The following is a 24,776-nucleotide window of genomic DNA, read 5'->3' on the forward strand; positions in this document are numbered from 1 at the left end:
TTATCAAGACATGTCGAGTAAGGTGTCATACGAATCGGGATGCTGCCCTCTCACCAACCCTGGCGACGAGGTTAACATTCCACCCTTCTAGAGGGACACAACATGTATGTAACTGTGAACCCCGGTTAGAGTTAACGAAAGCCTCAGCTCCACAAAATGGATGCTGCCACCACAGACACAAGTCTGACCTCCTGCTGCTGGGAGTCCTTCCAGCGAGGAGCGCTTGGACAAAGGGTTTCCTGTCGAGGGCGCTGTTCGCACCGTCCCAGACAGGGTTTGTGTATTCTGGGTAGGTAGGGCTTTGGCGAGAAGGTGACTGCGGAGTGGCACCCCGGTGCTCACTACGCATCTGCCGGTTAGAACCAGTTCCAGGGGCGACAGCCCTGGCCTGGGGAAAGCCCGGCAGGGGAGAGGGGCGTAACTACCCCCCTTCCTGGTCCCACCCTTAGGGCAGGACCTAGTCATGTACCCACCCCTTTCTTTAGGATAAAGACCGGAGCGGGGACCCTTCCAAATTAGATCATCTTTGAATCAAGAACTACTTTCTACGAAAGGACACTCAAGACTCTTCTCAAGATTTCTCCCTTGTGGCTAAGGAGTAGTCACCCTGCATCAGCAGGCACCATCTAAGAACTCTGCGGTTTGCTGCAAGTCCTTCCTCAAGGATCCGACGGCCCAGCTCGACGAGAACCGGTTTCCCTGGCACCTCTGACCTCTACCCACGTCATCAGCTCAGCTGTGATCTGTGGGTGCGACGAGACCTCGAGGGACCGGCCATCATCAGAACCTGCACGCTCTTAAAAACCAGCACGACCTTCGAGGTAACTCTCTGGTGAGTGCTCTGGGGTCCGAGAAGCCCCGACCCTGAGCCGCTCTAGCACCGAAGTGCAGTCTCCCAGCATCTCCACGATCTGCGTGGGGCCCTTCTGCTCGCTGCTCAGCACGTTGTCTGGTCACTCGCCGCTGGCTTGTGCCCTTCTGTGACGACATCCGAGAATCATCACTGCTGGTCTGGTTGCTCCAGACTGGCCCTTGCTTCCATCTTTGCGAGAAGCACCCCGGACCCTCCTGGTCCACTCAAGACGCCATCTTAGGCCCACCCCGTGGCCCTGAGATCTGCCAAGGCTTGTTGCCCCATCCTGGGCCCAGCGACGCCGACAGCATCATCCTTCGTGGGACAGCTCGCACCTCCACCGTGGTCGCCGACAACGCCTCCTGGTCCGTGAGACTGCAGAGCCTAGCGTCGCCCACTCACCTAGTCGAGGTGACGGCCAACCGGTGCCTTCCTGGTACTCTCTGACTACTGGCTAGTAGTACGAACTTGGTCCCCTCTGCTTTCAGGTTTCATCAATCTCCGATCCAGGCTTGGATCTCTACGAACTATTCAGCACTGGTCGCCGGCCAGCAACTCCTTTTCTTCCGGCTCCTGGCTCGTCAGCGAAGACCCCGACGCCTGTAAGACTTGTGCAGCCGCAGCCCTCGTGGCTAGGTAACTCGGCATTTCGGTGCCTGCATAGCCTCCTTACTCTAGGGTCCCGAGTCCCTCGCTTCCGACTTGCCTTATCGGGTCCGCCCGAGACCTTAACCTTTCCGTGTCCCCGGACACTTGTTTTAAACTGTGCACTTGAAGTATTTGCTAAAGAGATTTGGTTTGTGCTTAGTACCCTGTCCTCATAAAGAGTACAGGGCTGTTGTGATTCTTAATAAATATCCTGTTTATTTTCATAACACTTGTGTGGTGTCCTTTCACTGGGTATTCAAGGGGTACATGTGTGGTAAACAGCTGGCTTAACACGCCCTCTCGAGTCTTTAGCCTTAGACTGCTCGTATCCACGCTACTAGGATAGCTGGTCTATAAGTTGACTTACAACCAAACACCATAAGGGTCGTTGGAACGATACATAGCGGTCGCTAGAATAGCGAACGTTGCATATCGGGCCAACTTCTCACAGTTACTTTTTGAGAAGAAATAATCCCTGAGCGGGCCGCTGCTGAAATTGTGGGTGCTGCTGTGGAACCGGAGCAAAAGACACACAATTGATGGACGGAATGCAGAACAAATCAAAACATTCTCCCACTTTCAAAAGATCTGTGTTAAATCCATCATTCTTTTGCTCACCGTGCCACCCCAGTTTAGGTGGTATGCTCAGACGTGAGTCCCGTGCTCTCCATGCCACTGGAATCAGGCTATCCTGGCTGATGAGGGCTGAAAGCCCGAAACCGGTCCTATGATGCTTTTTCCCAGTGCAGGGAGGACATGGCTTGGAGGTTAGGGCTGTACTGGTACCATGGGGCACAGGGTCAAGACTGATTTGCATAAGGCTTGGTTCAAACTGGAAAGGCATGGTGAGCAAAAAAACGATGGATTTAGGCCCAGGTCTCTGTACAGGGGTGAATGTGTGACATTGTTCTACATTCTGTCTATCAACTGTTGTTTTTGCATTTGTCACCTCGAGTGGGACGGGCATGCTCAGACGTGAGTCCCGTGCTCTCCATGCCACTGGAATCCGGTAATCCTTGCTGATGAGGGCAAGCCCGAAACCAGTCCTAGGATGCTTGTTTCAGGTCCAGGGAGGACCTGGCTTGGCGGTTTGGGCTGGACTGTTCCCATGGGGCACAGGGTAAAGACTGATTTGCATATTGCTGGGTTCAAACTGGAATGGCATGGTGAGGAAAAAAACATTGTATTTAGGCCCAGATCTCTGTACTGACATTGTTCTGCATTCTGTCCATCAATTGTTGTTTTTGCATTTGTTACCCCGAGTGGGACGGGTATGCTCCAAAGTTAGTCCCGTGCTCTCCATGCCACTGGAATCAGGCTATCCTGGCTGATGAGGGCTGAAAGCCCGAAACCGGTCCTAGGATGCTTGTTTCCTGTCCAGGGAGGACCGGGCTTGACGGTTCGGGCTGGACTGTTCCCATGGGGCACAGGGTCAAGACTGATCCGCTTATGGCTGGGTTCAAACTAGAATGAGCAACAAGCTTCAAGCAATGCCTTTGTGACCTGAAATACGCGAAACCCTGCTCCCGATTCCCCTTCTGCACCTGATGCCTCTGGCCCAAGTTCCAGTCAGGTTCCCCAGTGCTCCAGAGCTCAAATCCATTGTGAGTTGAACCCTCCCTCGACGTTGCCTGCAGCTTCTGCACAGAGACCCCCTCAACTGCGACTTGCTCTGGTAAGCTGTTTCCAACATCAAAAGGCACCCCTGCACCAGTCTGCCCTGGGCCTTGGTGAAGAGGACTCAAGGTATCCCTACGTCCCGAGCATCTCAGCTTACCTCTCCAGCTGTTGGTTTATGCTGACCGGCCTTCTGGCCTGAGCCTGCAGCACTTATCTGATTTGGCCTTTCTCCATTGCCTAACATTGGGCACCCAATGCTGTTTTGGCACCCTGCAGCCCCTGTACCACTGGTGGTGTACTGTTGGTGCTGCTTTGGACCCTGCCGAGTGCTTGCTTCAACCCCCGGAGACTGTTTCCCCAAGCTGCTGCTACTTACCTGTAAGCAGCATCTGTCTGACTGCCCCATACTTCAGTAAGTTGAAGTGGGTGCCCAACAGCATATTTGCACCCTGCACCCGGTCACCCGTGTGCTGCTCGTGGTGTACTGTTTGTGCTGATCTGAACCTTGTTCTGCACTGACCTTAACTCCTGAAGCCTGGTTGTGTAAGTCGATGTTACCTGTTGGTATGCTGAATCTTTTCTTCCTCCCATAGGTTAACATTGAGTTACTCAGGAGTGCACTGAGTGTCTACTTTTGATATTGAAAAGTATTCCTGTTGCAAAACTTATTTACCCGAGATGAAGTTCTGGTTCTACAAAATAAAATATAACCTAGTATTATTTTTTATAAATTGGTCTTGGATTTATTCATCGAGTGTGTTCTTCATTTATTGCAACTGTGAGTACAACAAATGCTTAGCACCGCCCTCTAATAAGCCTAACTGCTTGACCACAGTGCCACAAAAGAGAGCATTAATATTATCAACTTTATCCTCTGTAAAGCCTCTGGCAATACACTCTTCTCTCTGCACACTATACCTCTTTTTGGTATTTTATATAGAGTGCCTTCTTCCCACAGTCATCCTGGCAAGGATCGTGGTTGCTGATTAAGTAGGGTTTCATCCCTCTCAGCCAGAAACCCAATTTCTCCAAATAATCTTCAAGCAAAACAAGTTTGCAAAACCATCTGCAATTCATGAGAGGAATAAACGAGTTCATCCCAAACAATATTTTAAGTCACTAATTCAGCTTTTCGTATTAATAAGGATTGAATACACTAACCACTCCTCAGTGGTATTGCCAAAGAACACCTCGCCTTTCTAATAGGTTCCCTGTGTGCCCAAAGTACCTGAACTTCTGCATATTGACCATTGTATACCTGTCCTTACCATTTGCTCACAATTGATACCAGGTGCATTTACATTTACCTGCGTGATGCATACTGGCTCACTCAATCACTGTGTATTGAAATTGCACATCTTGAGTAGGCACAGGGAGGAGAGGAGTGTGTTTCTCTACAGAGCTTGGATACTGGGCTGGAATCATTCGTTTGGTGAGTCTTGAGTAGAAAACAGTTCCCATAATTGTTGGTCTACTGCAATCGCTGAATTACTCACTGTTTATGGAAGAACTATCAAGTAATCAGCTCGTACACTGCATAATTATAATAAATGTTTTTTATGCTAATTTTCTGTAGTTATGTTATGCTCATTTGCATGACTTCACTGATCTTTGTACTATGGTACAACATGCTCGTGAGCTTGGTTCATACAAAACTAAAGAAGTAAAATAAATAATAGTAGGTAGTTGTTGTGGGCAAAGAAAAGGGAGGCATGTAAACCTGGTGTGCAGAATGACGGACTATAGTGGCCAAGCAGCGGAGGTCTGACAATGGAAGTGTTGAGGCAAAGTTGGGACGATGGCTGGACATCACCAAGGATTAGTGGCAGAAGAGGGGTAGGCATTGTGGGGTGTTCCAGAACGGCAGGTGATTCTGGCATAAAATGGAGAGATTATGGTGGAAAACGGGGAGACTAACATGAAAATCAGTTGAAATAGATGGAAACAACATTGTGGCGCCGAAATGACATGCGTGGGGAAAATTGTGAGAAAAGATAACAGGAAAACAGAGGACTTGCACTAGAAAGCGGACAGTTCTAGGAAGCAGGTGGGTGTGAATTTTTTTTTAAAAGAAGGGTACATGTGGCAGAGTGGAGAGACCGTTGAGGGAGCACCATCTTCTAACACTAGAAAGTAGGGTGAGAATAAGAAAGATGAAGTTCAGTACAAGGAGGCAGAAAACAAAGTCATGGCAACATAAGAACCTGGACTGCCTGCCAAGTGATTCTAGATAGGGGGAAAGTCATAAGACAAACCACGCCATAGTCACATTTAGGTTGGTTAGGTGAATTGTCGTTAAATCAATCCTTCCCAATGCAGTACAACCATAGGGAAATTGTTTATCCTTAAAACCACATCACCTACACTTTCTCTTGCCCGGGAAAGATCATTTGACTAAACCTGTTCTCCTTTCATTATCACCTAGTCCTTACGTTTGGTAAAACCACATACTATTTCTTCTTCGTTCTACCCAAATGATCCTACAATGCAGAGATCAAGGAATTGTGCCTGTGCCATACAACAACTGTTAACCATACTTTATCGAAGTAACATACTATTTCAATAAATTGTTATTTTTTTAGGCATAACGTCTGAGAATGAACAGGAGGTGAAGTCTTTATGCAATGAGACTGACTTAGAAAGAACAGTGAGAAAAGCTGCATTAGTTATGTACTGGAAATTAAACCCAAATAAAAAAAAGAAAGTGGCTGTCTCTGAATTGCTTGAAAATGTTGGACAAGTCAACTCCGAAGGTCAGTATGAATTTATCAATTTCTTCTATTGTGGCTAAGGTTTTCAAAAAGGATCCATTTAAACACTTTCCTCAGTGGTAATTTATTACATTATTAAACTACTTGTTGTATACTTGCGAAACTGATTATTGGATTTGCATGCTAATCTGTTGAATATTTCTTGCAGGTTTCTAGCTGTGAGCTCATTCAAAGTGATATAATATAGTTATCGTTTAGTCTGTCTTTATATTGATGAGTTTGTTCAAGCTACCCATAAACTAAACTACATACAGATAAGATTTGAAAGAAAAAACTCACAAAGCTGCCACATAGGTATCCACGTATCGAGATAGGCTCATGTTAGTTGTAGTTCTGATTTTATATACAACTGATTATGCTTGACGCCATTGGGCTAGCTCAAGTTCCTCATAAAAGACCCATAACATGAGGGTGATAAATATGTTTTTAATTTGCAACCGGGAATGAGGTTTTGTGAGGCTTGAAAGATTGTTCAAAGAAAATCTAGGTTTTCCCAGTTTCAGTAGAAAAGTATAATTTTATTAAAGACACTGAAGCTAATATCGTACAGGCTTTCTTTAGTGTGCCAGCAGCCATAACAACATTAAAGATAAACAAAAACATGTCAAAGGAATCACATATGTGAACTCCTTTCTGCAAATGCAGCCTCTACATTGATTCTTCCTTCTTTCTTGCTGCAAGATAAATAGAGACGAACAGTCCCAACTCAAGCAGAGAACACAAAAATTCCAATATTAAGTAAATTAAAGGCCACAAAGGTCATACTAGATGAATGAAGCTCTGATAAAGAAAGAAAAGTTACAAAAGACATATTAAGGGGTTCTTCTCAAGGGAGGGGTCATGTTTGCTTTTGAGTCTTTGTTCCCCAATCTTGAAAAATCTAGTTTTACTTTCAACCACAGAGGCTAAAAGTATGCAGTTCCACGTTTTGCAATGACAGTCACACTTGTAGCAACACTAACAATTAATCTGAACCAAAATTTGCAAGTGTGTGCCCAATCTGCAGCCTTAAGTATATCCTGGAGGCATCCAACTAAAATAAATGGTATTTAGGTAATAGTTCTACTGGCAGAATGTGCACTATATTTACCCTTGCCTACCCAGCAAACCTGTCGCAGCATACGCATCTAGCTTGCCACAATCGACACGTACTAAAATGGATGAAGGTAGGAAAAGAGAAGGCAAGCGGAAGATCCGCAGTGTTCAGTTGTTGGGCCCAACTACACTGGAAAACATACAGGTCGAGGATAACGTGAATAGCCAGATAAAACAGATAGTAATCTTGCTGTGTTGTATATGTACTGCTGGGGGTGTGAATAGGTGAAGAGTTGGAAAATAAATTTTTTGATGCACTCCTTTTTTCATTCTTTGATTCTGTACTGAATGAATCTTATTATAATTTACCAGTGATTTCTTACATTTTCATTACTACACTGGTGACTAGCTGGCGGCTAGCCGTACAAATACCAAAGCAACAGCTTTCTATATAGTCTTTCGATTGTTGAAGCCGAAATGTGGAGGCTTCAGAGATCTTGTTCTCCAGGCAGTCTGACGTTTGGATGACTAACAGCCTGATTTAGAGTTTGGTGGACTGGATACCCTGTCCACTTTATTGCAAGCACATTTATCCTGTGGACTTTTTAAAGTGTTAGACAGGAACTCCATTATGTTTTTGATGGACTACCTTATACGGAAAGCTCTTAATCAGGCCCTAAATACTTCTGGAGTCACAAATGATAGATTGGATTATTGATGAGGACATTTCAAGTTGTTTTAAACATAATTTTCATGGTTTTCATGTGTACTTTACAGTGAGTTTGGAAGACCTGCAGATGGTTAATTTTGACTCTTGAATACATACAAGTTAGATGTGTGTAGGTATGAGGTCCATCAAATGAAGAATGTAATGGGAGAAAGATCATTACTGTCATTGAGAGATACAAAGTTTTTTTGCAGTAAGAAGGGGGATTCTATGGAGGACTACTTGACTTCTTTGATCTTTATCAGCAGTCTTTGACTCTGAGGACATTAATTATCACCAGGTCTGTATAAACCAAATCCAATTGAAATTAAAATGCAAAAAGGTTAAAAAATGACTTGGTTATTATTTTTAAATACTATCAATAGGAAGGCGTTTGTTGTTCCCTTAAAGAAAAAAGCCTGAGGGAGACTTGTGATTTAAACAACTTGCATTCTGTTACATTATTACCTGCTCCTTCTATGATCTTGGGGAAGCATTTCAATGAGCAATTAGCTAATGCCTTACTGGATAAAGAACATCTAGAACCTTCCCAAAATGTATTCAGGAAAAACCTTTGGCGCCATTTCTCAAAAGATAAAGCTGTCAGTAGACAGGCCACCACCCTTAGAGGGGAAAAAAGCTACAAAAAGCAAACAAATTAAACCAGCTAAATTGGCCAGTTCTCGAATTACCCCTTCTCTCTGTACATATTTCAAGGTACAAGCACTGTCTCCACTGCTCTAATTCCAGAGAATACCACTAGCCATAATCTCAGTTTGGATATTCTACGGAGTGAACCATCTGAGCAGGGAGAGGATCTGAGAGAACAAGATAAAGGTTACAACCCTTCGAAGCAGCCATCCACAGAGACTTTGTTATCTACCCTAATATCCGAAATGAGAGAGAAATTTGCAGTGTCGGAGAACAATCAGCAAAAGATCCAAGGGGTATGAGAAACATTAGAACTCAAAATCAATGACATAATGGGAAGGGTAGTGGAAGCAGCAGTAGAAGACCTTTCAAAACAAGTCGAGAAAAATCCATCGGAGGTCCTGAGATTAAACAAGAAGGACAGAGAACTGACAGATAAGCTTGAAAGTTTAGAGAACAACGCTAGAAGGAACAATATCAGGATCCTAAATATCTGAGAAGATCATGAGGGGAGAGACATAAGGTCCTTCATTATCAATCTCCTTAACGAGCTTCACCCAGAGATTGAGAAACAGTCCCCTGGAAAGTGATGTACAAAAAGTTCATTGAGACCCCTTTACTAAAAGACCTGGCAAAATTTTTTTTTTTAGTAACCTTCAAAACTTACTTAATTAAAGAAAAGATTCTTGCTGGGGGTCTCAGAAAAGGAGGATATAATAAAAGGGACTGGTCTTTCCGTATCAGGTCGGATATTTCACACACCACACAGGACAGGCAGTGGAAGTTGGGAAAACACATACAAGAACTGAGAAGCTTGGGCGCCACCACAAAACTCCCATTCCCCGCCTCCCTGAAGGTGATATGGAAAAATAAAATGTATAATTTTGCACTCTGTTACCTGCTCCTTCTAAGATCTTGGAGAAGCACTTCAATCAGCAATTAGCAAATTACTTACTGGATAAAGAACTTCTAGAATCTTCCCAAAATGTATTCAGGAAATATCATAGCACTGAATCAACGCTTGTAGCGACCTCCGATATTATTCGGAGACAAGTTGATCAGGGAGGGGAGGCAATCATGGTTTTACTCGACCTGTCAGCAGCCGTTGACACCATACCTCCATCACTATTGGTGCATAGGCTGCAACAGGAAGGGCTGAAGGTGATGGCCTTTAGACTGTTGGAATCTTCCTTTTAGAATAGAACTATCACAGTTGCAGAGAATTTAGAGCTCCCCCTTTCAGCTTCCCTGTGAGGTTCCCCAAGGTTCATCCTTGAGCCCCACTTTATTTAACTTGTATGTTGCTCCTTTAGCAAAACTGGTATGTTCTTCTGGGTTCCAGGTATCTTCCTATGCGGACGATACCCACATCATTGTGTCTATATCTGATGACTGGGACGAGGTGGGACAGTTTTAGAGCTTGTATGCAGGAGATCAGCAGTTGGATGAGGGACAACTGGCTGAAAGTGAATGGGGAAAAAACTGAGATCTTCATGTTCAGAGCTGATAGCTCCATGTGGACTAACCGTTGGTGGCCAGAAACAGGTGGTACTCTCCCTAGACCTGTGGTTGTGGCTAAAAATCTGGGTGTGATTTTTCATAACACCTTGTCGATCGACACCCAGATTAATATAGAACGGTCAGTTCTTGCTTCCGGAGTGTTGGAATTGTGAAGAAAATATTACCTTTTCTTCCAAAAGAGTTGAGGGTGTCGGTGGTCATTGCTCTCATCACCTCCTGTTTAGATTGCTGTAATACCCTTTGTTTAAATGCCAAACAATATGCTTTAAATAAACTTCAAATGATCCAGAATGCTGCTGCACCTGTGGTTCTGGGCATACCCCAGACCTCCTCAGTTAGGGAAGGACTGAGGTCTCTTCATTGGCTGCCAGTAAAGAAGCGGGTGAACTTTAAAGCACTCTGCTTGACTCATAAAGTCCTCCACTTTCAGGGATCGAGTTACCTCAAATCAGCCCGGAATTGGTATGTCCCGAAGAGACCACTGTGTACAGCTGATTAGTATATGGTAACGGTTCCTCAGTGTAAGAAAGATAGGTGGGGGAAACAAGTCTTTACTGTAGCAGCAGCAAGGCTCTGGAATGCCCTTCCGGCGCATATCAGGTGCCTTAGTTTACACCTGTGGTTTCACGAGCAGGTGAAAACATGGCTTTTTGTCGATGAATCCCTTTTTTAGGAGAGTGGGCTTTTTTCCTACGGTTGCTGGGTTGCGTTCTTCTCTCCAGTCCTCCCTCTTACATGGCACTTTGACACCTGACTGTTCTAATGCGCTTTATAAATGCTACAAATCACATAGTTGGATGGCTTGAGCAATCAGAATCATATGTTCAAGAGATTAGATGTCCGCCAGTTTCAGAATTAAATGTAGTTGGAAGGAAAAGTGAATTAAAACTAACACCTGTGCATCTATTGAACAGCAGTGAAAGTAAATTATTTGCAGTAGTTGTGGCAATGAACCTTAAGTTATCCATTCCAAAATGTGCACAGCTCTGAAGAAAGTTTACAATAATTACTAGCAGAAATTGCATTTTAGTAGAATTTATAAGAATTTAATTGGCAGTAGAGTAAATTTAGTTACAAGTGAGGTTGATGAAGATGCATTGGGTTCTAACTCTAATGTTATTTGACCGGTCGGAGGAGAGACTAAGGATAGAAAAGCTTTGCCTCCTTACACCATTATCGTTGATGGCAAGAAGTGTTGGTTTTGATGGATTGGTGTGGAAGAACAGGAAACTATAGCCGAACAATACGAGACTTGGGGCTACACAGTACGTAGGATAGTTTTTGTCAGGGTTATTTTGTGCAGAAATGATTTTTCAAGGAAAAAGCACCAGAGTGAAAGTTCATGTCGCATAGAAGGTTGAGTCCATTCTAGGTTGGCTACTTCTTGAACAATTTGCAATCTAATTGGATCCAGTACAGACCCCCTCCACCCCTTTGTGTGTTAGTCAGCACTCAGAAGAAAAAGAAAGTGTGGAATTGAGCAGTTGGGGAAATGTGTAAAAATCAATAATTAAATAATTTTTAAGGAAGGTGTGATTCCTGTCCCTAAGGAAATTTCCTGTATCCTATTGAGATAAGTAAAAAAATGTATTATTACACATATGCAAAGACTGTATTATAGAAACGATTGAGTCATCTTAGTTCACTCCTTACATTTTCCTTAAACCGATTTGAGAATCTTCAAGAGTTCCTATTAGGTAGATATTCATCTCCTATCAAATATCTGAGATGTTCTCATACGTGAGGGGTAAGAGACAGTTTCTTCTACTCTGGATTTAGCAAGCGCATAGCACTAGGTGGAATTGGGTGAAAACATCCAGGCATCTAATAGCATTTGTGAGTAATAGCACTCTGTAAGGTACTTTCAATACTGAAGAATGCTGTTTTGGCTGGCAAGTGAAGTGCTGTTTAAGTTTTTCTGCAAGTCATTGTAAGACTGACTTTTGCCCTACAGGCGTGTCTGGATTTCGATAAATCTGTGTGTCGCCCACCTTGTACTTAAAGGAGACTTAAAGACACTCCTGAGTACCGAGCAGGAAAGGAGAATTGGGGAAAAACACAAACAACTTTATAGCACTCTCTTGGGCCTGGTATGGATTTTGAGTCCTGAAGAGAGAAAATCAGCAACATTACTACTTATTGTCCTGAACTTAACCACATAACATTCTGTATATGATTGAACTTTTAGATGTTTAGCAGTGTATGCTTGTAAATATATAATGGTTTACCTGAACTTTATAATGATAAGTATTATACTGAAGTCTGCTTACTCTGAATTTAATGATATATGTATGCAACATGATCCTTCAACTATCGTAAATAGTATTGAATGCAGTTCACAATACGTTCAGAAAGCAAAATCATATCAAATACATCTGTGAAATCTTAAGTAGGAATGAGATATTATCACTATTGGTCAAGAATGTAACATTAGTTCATTAATGTCTATCATGAACAATACAGCCAAGTTAATATGCAGTACAAAAGGGGGTGGTGATGGACGGAGCATCTGAATCAATCAAACACTCACACCCAGTCAAAAGATCTGGGTTTAATCCATCACCGTTCTTTAGCCCACTCTGCCACCCCAGTTCAGACATGGCTATATGCAAATCAGTCTGACCCTGTGCCTCATGGGAACAGTCCAGCCCGAACAGCCAAGCCATGCATTCCCTGGTCCGGAAACAAGCTTCCGAGGACCGGTTACTGGCATTCCAGCCGTCTTCAGCCCGGCTTGCTTGAATCCAGTGGCAAAGTGAGCAAGGGACTCACGTCTGAGCATACCCGGCCACACTTATGGCAGCCAAAAGCGGTACAAAAGGGGGTGGTGATGGACGGAGCATCTGAATCAATCAAACACTCACACCCAGTCAAAAGATCTGGGTTTAATCCATCACCGTTCTTTAGCCCACTCTGCCACCCCAGTTCGGGCATGGCTATATGCAAATCAGTCTGACCCTGTGCCTCATGGGAACAGTCCAGCCCGAACTGCCAAGCCATGTCTTCCCTGGACCGGAAACAAGCTTCCGAGGACCGGTTTATATGCAAGCTGTTTGCTATACTCCAACAAGAAGATTCCACTAGATAGTCAAAGCATGAATCATCAGTCTTCCAACTGCAAAAGCAGACAGCAATGTGGCCAATAGGAAGCAAACTTCTTCCAAATAAGCTCCCTGATATACTAGAGTTCCAAGATGGCCACTGCACTGTGGCTCACATTTATTCTCATTTGACATGAGATCTTTATTACATGAGCCCCATCTTAGCTTGGGAAAGATATGTCGAACACGCACCATTTCGACTTCAGTCTTAAAGTATAGAACTTTACTTAGACCAGCATTTCATATTAATTCGATATATTATATATAATATATTATATATAATAATGAAAATGGGAGAAAATAAAAGTATATCTGCTGTCTATATCCATCTACCTTGATTGGCCCCTGTGATGAATCCTCAGCTATTCTGACTACTAGTGATGCATACCATGTTGAGGTTCCTGACACACATAAAATAGATATTAGAGGAGCTTTAGGAACATTAGCATTTCCAGAATATATTCTTGTTTTTGGGAAACACCATGCTAAGACCTTTATTCAGGCCTCTGAATCCTCCAACGAGGCACAGTTGTTCTTATTCCCAGGGTTCACCTAATATTATGTAAAGTTTGTGAAAAACAATGCTGATAATACTAAATGTTTCAAGAAATTATTGAAGAAAAATGCCAAGCTTCAGTGTTGATTTGAGCAGTCTAAAGCTTTTAAACTATTAAAGGGTTAAATCATAAATGTGCCTTGTTTAAAGATTTTTAGGTCTCGCGCCTAGCGTTGCACTGCGCAGAAGTGCTTCCTGCAGCACGAAGCATTTAGTAATCGAAAAAGGGGTTTCAGCAGTCACCTAGGAATCGCACACGCTCATGCATGTGCGTTTCCTTTTCAGCTCCTCCATTGGCCTTTGCGTGCGTCTTATTGTTAAAGACTGCACGCAATTGGCCCGGAGCGCGCGCTTGGCTCCTCCCATGGCCTATTGGTGTCTATTACGTGCACCAAGCGCTGTGGGAGGAGCTATGATTGTGCCCACACAGGCGTGACGTGTGCGCCACTTGTTGAGCTGAGAAAGCGTAGAACACTGTCGCTCGCCTTCAGCGGGCTGGAAGAGTCCCAGCTGCTTGTAGCGCTGCGCGTGCAGCCACAGTACACGTCACCAGATGCACACCATGTGTGCACGAGTCTAGCCTCTGTTCTCTCTTGTGACTCCCACGTTCTGCTGTGCCCACTCAATTCTCCGCCCACCACACTCTCCTATTGTTCTCTGGCCCCTCCCTGCCCACCATGGTCTCATATAGCCTTGTTTATGATACCAGCGGGCACGCCGGGTACGCCTTATGTTTACCCGTGGCTCGCAGCCCGTGAGACTTAAGAAACACGGCGTGTGCTCAACAACCTACGACCTGCTGCCTATTCATCACAAACACCACAGGAAACACTATGTGTACGATGTTAGACATGTTTCCTCGACTGGATTTTAGCACCTTCTTGTTTAACTGCATTATCAGTGATGTGAGCCGACCTGAAGTGTTATACACCTATCATGCCGTGGGACCTCGTGGTTGGCATGATTCGGAGCAGCTTTGAGGCCCTCCTCTTCAGAAGCAGAGGGTCTTTGCTGGTGTGTGTGTGCCCACGGTCCTTATCGGGTATGTGTTTGAAGGCGGCAGGGAGTTTGGCACACCCTGGCACTGCGGTTTTTGGGGTTAGCAATGGGGTGGTTCGCAGCTGCTGAGCACCAACATGACTAACAGCGCGGCAGGAAATGTGATTTTTTCTCTGAAAACGTGTGCGCTCTTGTTTCCCTGCTTCCTCCATGGCTTGCTATTCGCACAAAGCGGGTCAGAAATTACCAAATCGTCTAGAAAAAACTAAGGCTACACATGGCTGCCACACTCCTCCTGTGCGGAGGCATCACACCCTCACCCAACGTTTGATTTATTAATTATTATAATGAATATAATATATATAATGTTTTAATTATAAATGTATATAGTGCGGTTTATCAGTCGGTAGGGTATCCAGGCGCTGTCCATTGGCAACTGAGAGATTAAGTGATTTGCCAAGCCGAGTCGGCATCTCTGGCCGCCAACACCCTCTCGCGAAAGAGGATTACTGCAGAAACGTGTGAAATTTTCAGTTTATGCTCACACCTCGGAAAGGTGTGTACTCGGCTAGCTCTTCACTTAGCACCACATATAAACCAGCACAGAAATCCGTTGAAACATTCCTCAGACTCTATATAGAACCTCCTTGGCATCACCCAAACATGTGGCCAGGTCTATAGAAACTAGAACATTCTACAGTCTCGATATAGCACTTCCTTTGCATCATCCAGCCCACACCCATGTCTATCGCCAGTGCAACATTCGACAACTTGTATACTGAACCGCCTAGACATCATCCCATCACACAGCCTTTTTTATAGAACGCGGAACATTCCATAACATTTACTTGTTTTGATAGGAGCTCACAATAGTTGGAATGAAATGGAATGGAATGGAAGGAGGATTTATATAGCGCGATGGCTACCCAGAGGCGTCCCAGCGCTGCAAAAGATTGGGTTGAGCAGGAGGGGCTGGATTAAGTGGAGCTGAGGGAAGATTTAGACCGGAGTTTTGCTGAAGAGCCAGGTTTTAAGACATTTTCGGAAGGTGGATAGGTTGGATTCTGATCTGATTGGGAGGGGGAGAGAATTCCAAATCTTGGCTAGATTATAAGAGAGCGAGCGACCTCCGCATCTAGCTCTTCTGATGCGTGGTACTGAGGTGAGGTGGGAGGTCGCCAGATCTGAGGGGGCGAGAAGGATGATAGGCTTTAACCAGGGGGCGGTTGATGGGGGGGCCTGTTCCCCAATAAGAGCGATGTGCAATGCACATGCTCTTGAATTCGATTCTGGCTCTCACCGGGAGCCAGTGGAGGTCCCTCAATCTGGCTTTGACTGAGGTTCGACGGGGGATGTCCAGAAAAATTCTTGCCGCGCAATTTTGAATGATTTGGAGTTTAAGTGTCGACTGTGGGGCCCCAAGATATAGGGCGTTGCCGCAGTCGAGACGGGAAAGAATGAGTCCTTAGACCATGATCCGTCTTGAGTAAAACGGGAGGAGAGGGAGAATCTTACGAAGTAGTCTCATCAACCCGAAGCAGGTGGCGGCAAGTTTGGTTGCTTGGTGGTTGAAGGTGAGAATTTGGTCAAGCCATATGCCAAGACTCTTGATTTGCTCCTTGGGTTGCGGGGGGCTTCCTAAACAGAGCGGCCAGATGGAGTCAATGGATTTCATGATGTTATATCCAAGGAGCATTACCTCTGTTTTGTCCCCGTTAAGTTTTAAACAGGAGCCTGACATCCAGGCCGCGACAGCTTCCAAGCATTTGTGTAAGCTATGGTGGGAGTTGAGGGGGGGGGGGTCCAGTGCTACCACTAGCTGTGTGTCGTCCGCATAGGTGACAATTTTCACACCGAAGGGGCGGACAACATCAGCTAGAGGACTGAGGTAAATATTAAAAAGGGTAGGGCTCAAGGAGGAGCCCTGAGGCACTCCGCAATTGAGAGGTTTACTGGAGGAAGTAAAATCCCTCTCAAATACTTGGAAGGATCTATCCGTGAGAAAGGACCTCATCCAAGTGAGTGCTGTTCCTGACACTCCTATGTTATCAAGGCGTTGGAGTAGGGTGTTATGATTGACAGTGTCGAAGGCGGCACTTAGGTCGAGTAGGACGATGGCCGTGGACCCGCCACCGTCCAGGATCCTTCTTGCCTCCTCCGTCACTGCAATCAGTGCAGTCTCTGTTCCATGACTGGGCCTAAAGCCCGTCTGAGAGGGGTCCAGTATGTTGTTGGCCTCCAGGAAGTCGGTGAGAACAGAGTTAACATGCTTCTCAAGGAGTTTGCTGAGCCATGGTAGGAGGTAGATGGGTCGATAGTTAGAAGGGTTGGAATGATCGAGGCTGGTTTTTTTTAACAAAGCTTTGATCATTGCTCTTTTCCATAGGGGCGGGACGATACCAGTTTGGATGGAGGAGTTGAGCAGGTCTAAGATGGTAGGTGAGATCTGACGGGTTATCTGGGTGAGAACCCTGGGGGGAGCTGGATCGATGGGTGATCCAGATTTGACCTGTCCCATGAATTTTTCTAGGCTGGTTAGGTCTAGTGGGGGGAGGCTATTAAGAACATTCGGAGGGATAGTTGTGGGGTCTATGTTGGCAGAGTCTGTGGGCGAGGTAGCGGAGTGGGGAAAAGAGGAGTTGATGACTTCTATTTTATGGTGAAAGAACTCCGCTATATCCTCATAATGGGTCTGAGTGTTGTTGTGGTCTCGGGAAGTTGCAGGAGGGATTTAACTATCTGGTAGATCTCCTTCGGTCTGGATGCTGCCTTCTCGATCTTTTGTTCGTAATATTTGGCCTGCGCTGGTTGAATGTCTGCTTTGTAGTTTTTAATAGCTGTTCTATAGCTCGCTTTGTCTGCAGGGAGGTAATCGAGGCGCCATTTCCTCTCGATTCGTTTACAGGCACGTTTGGCCTCTCGTATATCAGTCGTGTACCATGGGGCTGTCGGATTGCCCCATTTAGGATGGGTACTTTTTAGTGGGAGTACTAGATCTAAGGAGCTGGTGATCAATTTGTTGTAATTCTCGTTGCCTTGGATGGGATTGAATGAATTAGTGGGTTTGGTGCGTTGTAGGAGATCCTGCCCCTCAGGTATAGGGATTTTTGACCAGAATAAAATCTCTCTGACCGCAGGTAACTAGTAACGTTACGTTATGTGAGTGAGGTCAGGTATAGGGATTTTTGACCAGTTGTGTGACTGTTGAATAATCGGGGGTTTAGGAGGGAGGTGGTGGGGCAGGGTCCAGGTGAACGGAATGAGAAAGTGATCGGACCAGGGAAGGGGGGAAGGGTCTCCAACGTGAAGGTTTTGACAGTTGCTGAAGATGGGGTCTAAGAGATGTCCTTTTAAGTGGGTGGGCCCACGGACATGTTGGTGTAAATCGAGGGCATTTAGGCTGGAGGATAGTTCTTTAGCGATGGAGTCGTTAGAGTCATCCAAATGGATGTTAAGGTCACCCAGGATTGTGAAGTTGGCAGAGCTGAGTGCAAGGTTTGCAGCTATCGAGGCTATTCCTGTAGCCACGTCTCTGTGACAAAGAGGATGTCTGGGCTTCTAGTTTACCCATATGTGGGTCTTTGTAGATACCTAAAACATTATTTTTTCTGGAAGCCATTTCTTTTGTAACAAATCTCACAAGAGATTATCCATATGTTATGCCAGGTTATTTTTGGTTTGTATACACCTCGCCGTATGCACCATAAAGGTCAAAGAACGAATCCCTGTCCTCATCAGAACGAGCTTTTCTGGTGTGAAAAAAATGCCAGACACTTAGCGAAGTGCCCTACAAGGAGAGCCAAGGGGCACTTTCTATGAATAGTCAGGTTTAATGTTTTGCAAAAGCAGCCAATGTCTTGTTGCCTCTTAGCCAAGAGAGAGTTCTGTAGCATTGAGCCATGCGCTCTTAAAAACTCAGTCAGATCCACACGGCTCCTGAAGGTAGGCATAGAAAGGGATAGAGAGAGACATATGTATGTGTAGACATATGCGTACACACACACAGAATAACATAGCACAGACATAGCTGCAAAGCAACAGAGCACTACACGGAGGTCAGAGTAGAAGGTAGGATGCATAAGGGGATCAGAGAGAGTTGCAGGCAGGACAAGATGCATAACTGGCTGAGGAGCATCCTCTGGAGCGGAACACATGATAGAGATGTTGCTTGAAGTGGAAGATTTCAGTTTAGCCGTAGTGAGCATGAGCATGAGTAAGAGTCGTGGTGCATTCCTGGGTAGGGAGTTCCTGATCTTTGGGGCGCATCAAGAGAATCAGGGATCTTGCATTCTCCTTCCTCACTTTTTCTGCTACCTGCTGCTATGTGTTCCTATTCATGACTGACATCAAATGGCGCACAGTGGGCACCCTGTGCATTCATCCAGGTGCCACTACTCATCCATAGGTTCAAGTATTTAATATAAGTTGTGTATCACTCTAGTCATAGGTTGCGACTGGTTCACTGGCTGCAGCTCCACTCAGGAAGTCACCATCCCAGCACCCAAAGGTTAAGTGTGTGCAGAATATCCATACAGGTTAAGGAGTCTGTGTTTACAGAGTGCATCTGTGAATCTGAATTTGTATTTCTGTCTGTTCTGTAGATTTGTAGGTCGCATACTTTGAATGTTCACTTCCACATCTACAAATATCCGTATTCATTGGTCATCTCTTTGTTCAAAGATGGTATCTTCGCACAGTGCACCTGTGCTAAACAATGTTAGTATCTGTGTGGGGAGTGTCCCTGTGTACAGAGTATGTCTGTGCATTACTTGTCTTTAATCTCTTGAATTGAGTTTGCCTCTACGTATTATGTATCACATGCACAGTGAGTCTATAGGATTGCATTGAATATGTGTGCTTGAATCCTTGTGTTTGTGTGCCTACTGTCTGAATGAACACTGTATCTATGAGGTTCAGGACATACCTGGGTACCAAGTGTGGGTGAATGCATGCATCTATGTGTACAGTACGTTTATTGTATACATTGTTTGTGTGTGTGCAGAATACGTCTCAGAGCTTAGCTCCGTGCACAGTGCATCTGTGAATCTGTACCCATGTACACAGTGTATGGGTGTGGTACTCTGGTTTTACCTATGAGATTCAACGAGTGCATGCCTCTAGGAATACAGTTAGTCTGCTTGTACAGTGTGTCTCTGTGGTTCAATGCCTAGATCCTCGTGCACATTGTGTCTTTGTGATTGACTAAGTGAATGTGTGCTATACATCTCTAAGACTTAATGTTCGCTTCTGCGTGCGCAGCATATTCGCACAGATGTGTATCATTTTGGAACCTCTTGCGGCGACACTCCTTTGTACGTGTGTTGTTGCTCAGTAGGTCTTAATTACAACCTGCGTGCACTATTTTCGCTCATAGCTTTGTTGGACACACTCTTTCCTAAGGATTTAAAAAAATGTATAGCACACATTTGCAATGCAATAGGTCTTGCATTGGCAAGATTTGAAGCTATTTGCAATATAAATTACAGTGCCTTTTATTTATCTGTTTTAAAAAGAACACTTAAATGAAACGCATTGCCATTTACAATGCCAATAGCTCAAACTCTTGTTGTCTTTGCGTGCAGCCTGTTAATAGAAGTGTTTAATATGTATGCTGAGCTTAGCTGGACACTGCCCATGATTCACATCCAACCACACACACAACCACATACACAACACATACAAGCACACTCAACCACACACACCCACAACCACACACACACCACCACACACACACACCACCACACACACAACCACCCATACAAACAACCACACCCAACACCCAACCACACACACACACAACCACACACACACACACACACAACCACACACACACACACACATAACCACAACCATACACACCACCACACACACACAACCACACACATACAACCACACACACACAACCACACACACAACCACACACACAGTGCACACTTTCACTAGGCACAGACACCATCAGTCCTCAGTGCACGCTTTCACCGGGCACAAACACCACCAGCCGTCAGTGCATGCTTTCACCGGGCACAAACACCACCAGCCGTCAGTGCACTCTTCCATCAGGCATACACAACCAGACGTCAGTGCACGCTTTCACCAGGCACACACACACCACCAGCGGTCAGTGCACGTTTTCACCAGGCACACACAAACCACCAGCCGTCAGTGCATGCTTTCACCAGGCACACACACACCACCAGCCGTCAGTGCACACTTTCACCAGGCACATACCACCAGCCGTCTGTGCACACTTTCACTAGGCACACACACCACCAGCCGTCAGTGGACGCTTCCACCAGGCACACACACCACCAGCCAGCAGTGCACACTTCACCAAGCACACACACCACCAGCCATCAGTACAAAATTTCTACAGGCACATACACCAACAGCCATCAGTGCACACATCAATTGTTAACGCATCCACAATTAACTATTGTAGCAATCGCAGTATGACGCCCTTTACTTTTAAACATATTCATCTAAAGCTAGGCATGCCACAATTGCTACAAAAATAAATGAAACATTTTTTGGCCTACAATTTATAGACTTTAGTTGAAATTGGTGTTGCAATATTTAGCAATGCCAATATCTCAAACTTAAATAATGCGAGACATATTGCATTGTAAATGCTTGTTAAAATAGGTTGTGATGGCTGATGCTAGTAACTATGAGTTGGGTGCCAGATCGTTGCAAAAGTAGAGTGCTATTGAGTGAGTTCACGCCGCTGGTTCTAGGATGCTCATAGAAGTGTAACACCATTACTTAGGTATTGAACAAGAGCTGTTGTCCTGCACATGGACTTTGAAACAGTTTAGAATGTTTTTGTGGGCACAGACTAAAAGCCTAATTTTCAATGCTATGGTACCATGTGGAGTTAACATTCTTACTGCAAGTTTAGCAAGACTAGCATTTAAATGTGTCAGATATGTTATTGAGCATATTTCTGGGAGAAATAATTTACAAGCGGATTTCAAGTCAACATTGGCTTTGAATGGTACACTTTTTAAATGTGCTGAAGAAAATGAATTGTAACGGTCATTTAGTTTTAGAGGTGTAGGTTTACGGGAAATGGATGACTCCATTGTTGAAGAAGAAGAGTGTGATTCAGAAATGAAGGAGAATTTGTTGCTTAGGAAAATTGAAGGTTGAAGGTTATCTTCAGACGGAATAGCCAGAGTAACAGGAGTTGAGTGGGCAAGAGCGATTTTCACAAGTTGTAACACAAGTTAGAAGTCAAAGATGGCATAGTAGTAAGAGAGAATATTATTGTTCTACCGTTTGCGTTATGAAATTCAATTTTACAATCGGGGCAGGAAGACTTTTCACCAAATGGCAGTTGAACCTGACACCTAAAATGGCTGCTCTTGGTGATCACTTTTTGGGGCACGAATTGCACATTGGTTTCTACTTTATGTCTGATGTGAGACTTGAGTTAATATGAAGAATAATGATTTCCTAAATTAGATGCTTACTAGGGCAGAGAGCCAACCAGCCCTATCCAATATTGCAGATTGTCTTAAAGCCAAGCTAAAAGAATTTAAAAAAACAAGTGAAGACTCAGTCACTTACACTTTGCATAGACTGTAGGTACAAAGTGGCTTTGCAAGATTCCCAAGCACATAAAAGCAAAGTACTTGGCATTATCACACCAAACAAATGGTTACTGAGTCCACAGGCCGCTGGTGGTCAGTCCAGGTCAAGAAACAAGAGGAGGGATTGCAGCTACAGAGTTAACCAACGCACACATTTTTCTCAGTAGGTACAATTCTTCCAGTGTGAAAAATGAGTTACCATAAAATGTCAGAGGAAATAGCCCTAGAGGGGGAAACTATCTAAAACACTTGCATCAGAAAGGCATTGAACGCTTGTTATACCATCAGCCCTGGCTGTATAGCTCAGAATTTTATCTGGAGGTCAATTTACATCTGTTCAGCATGCGCTTTGACAAATCAGAATCTACGGTGCCAAATAACAATTGAGACCGGTCTTAATAGATGCCTAGTCAGCAGTGAATGATAGGCTCTTTAGGCCATCAGACATGCTTGCAGTATTCCCCAACAGTAGTAGTAATACCAGTACAGTACTGTAGGAATGTGACCCTTTGTGCATGGTTACCCCCCATGTTTTGCCTGACATCTGATGCAACCTGACTTGAAGTTCCCTCCAATCAAGTTCCCAGGGCCTGTGTTATTTCCCAAGACTATACCTTTATACCCACATTCGGCACATCTCTGGGTACCAAGGGCACTGTGACCAGGGAAGGCCTACAAGGGCTGCAGCACCTATTGTGGCACCCTTAGAGGCCCTGTACCTTAACACCCTGCCATTTCAGAATGCGTGTTTTGGTGCAGAGAAATGCGAAGAGTCGACATGGCACATATCCCTGTGTACCATGCCTGCAACCCACGGCCTGGACCCTATGTAAGCCACCCCTCTAGCAGGGTGCCCTAGCCCTGAAGTGACGGTAGAGTGGCATGAGACATATACCTACAGCCTCTAAGTCCATTATTAGACATTGTAAGTGTAGTAAAGCCATTAGGAGTATATGGTCATTATAAACTCCACAGCTCCATAATGGCTTTACTAAAAACGGGGACCTTTGGTAGCAAACGTCCCAGCATTGATGCCAGCGTGGGGTTTAATGTAAAATGCACTCAAAGGGCATCTTAGAGATGCCCCTGAAAAACGACCAGCCCTAGTGTGATTCCTGAATGGCTGCCCGCCATTTCCCACAACCAGACCGGTTTCTGGACCCCTGGGTAGAGAGCCTCTGCTCTCTCGGTCCAGAAACAAAGCCCATCCTTGGCATAGGTGTCATACCTCCTCCCCCAGGATGGGCTGAGTACACGAAGGGGAAGCTTCAAAAACCTGCTCCCTTTGGCTGCCCCCAGCAACTCGGCTCCCACCGGTTCTGCCCCCCCACTTTGGAAGGGAGAATCAGCAGGAAAACCCAGCTAGGAAGAAAGGTGTGCCCACCTTTGCCAACCCCATCCCTCAGGTGGGAGAGGCGAGGTGAAACAAACATCTTAGTGCCCTCCATCTTGGAGATGAGGGGACTCAGCTAATTAGGGAGAGCCTTATGCCCCCTCCCACTGGAGGAAGGCATCAAAGGGGGTGTACTCACCCCAAGGAAGGGACCTCCCCTAAATTAAGTATTTAGGGACGACCCTGAACCTTACCTCCTCAGATTCGCGGAGAAAGAAGAATGATCAAAGATCCATGCTGACCCAGGAAGAACAGGACACCTACAGCTTTGGCCCCAACACTACCAGCCTGTCCCGAACCCTGCCTACAGCAAAGAAACTGGTGTGTCCAGCAGCCGCCCAGAGGACCTGTCCCTCACTCACCTTACAGACTGTTACCCTTGAGCACTGGATTTGCTCAACAAAGATTCCTAGACCATAATCCGGATTCCGAAGACTCTGCAATTCTGCACCACTCTACACCTGATGCCCAGAGCCCGAGTTTGAGTGGCCCAACACCACGAGGACGTCTCCCCAGCGATCCTGACCTGGGATCTGGTGATCCCGGACCTTCCTCAAGCTTCAAACGACACCTGCAGCCTCATCCCAAAAGGTCCTCCGACTACGACTGGAGCAGGTAAAGAAACCCGATGCCAAAAGACACCCCTGCACCCGACGCCCCATTCCCTTAGGTGGTCCAACCGACGGTGTCCATGTATCCCCCAAGAACCTAACTTACCTCTCCAACCAGTGGCCTCCTCCAAGAAGTTTTCCTGTCCGAGCCTGCTGCAATTTTGCTGAACCGAAGGTCTCCATTGAGAATTTCAGGGTGCCCAACGCCTTCTTGGCATTCTGCACCCGGCCGCCCCAGTGCCGCTGGTGGTGCAGCTTCTGTGATGCTTGTTGGCCCCTGCGGGATTGACCTTAACCCCAGGAGCTTTTCTCCCACACCCGAGTGGCCTGCTCGTAAGCAGTCCCTAACCGAAGGCCCCTTTGGCTAACATGGGGTCCCTGCACCTGGCTTCCCCAGTGCAGCTGGTGGGGCAAATTGAGTGCCTACCTAGATCTTGGGAAACCTTGGTCCTTACTCCCAAAGCTCCCACTCGTGAGAAGTTTACTTACCTGTGAAACCCATAACCATTTTTCTCCCTTAGGAACCCATGTTATGAGTTTTGGGCCTAAAATGTTCTAAGTGTTGAACTGTTGTTTTTTATGGAGGAAAAAGTCGTTATAACTCGGACCAAGAAAAGTCTTGCTTTCCTTATATTGTGAGGTCCCCCAGTGTGATGTCTAGGAATACCATTCCCAGTAGTCAAAGTAGTCTAAAAGTATTCTAAAAGTAAATATTGTGA

At 45.3% G+C, this 24,776-nt stretch overlaps 1 protein-coding gene across 1 annotated transcript in view; it reads left to right on the plus strand.

Annotated features, from left to right (window-relative positions):
• WFS1 (wolframin ER transmembrane glycoprotein) overlaps positions 1–24,776 on the plus strand; it is a 330,063-nt gene that overhangs the window by 203,403 nt on the left and 101,884 nt on the right. The window contains exon 5 of the mRNA XM_086964111.1: positions 5,704–5,874. Coding sequence (XP_086820237.1) covers positions 5,704–5,874 — 171 coding nt within the window. The remainder of the gene's footprint in view (positions 1–5,703; positions 5,875–24,776) is intronic.

This window comes from Lissotriton vulgaris, chromosome 3_2, assembly GCF_964263255.1.
Source record: "Lissotriton vulgaris chromosome 3_2, aLisVul1.2, whole genome shotgun sequence".
Lineage (NCBI taxonomy): Eukaryota > Metazoa > Chordata > Amphibia > Caudata > Salamandridae > Lissotriton > Lissotriton vulgaris.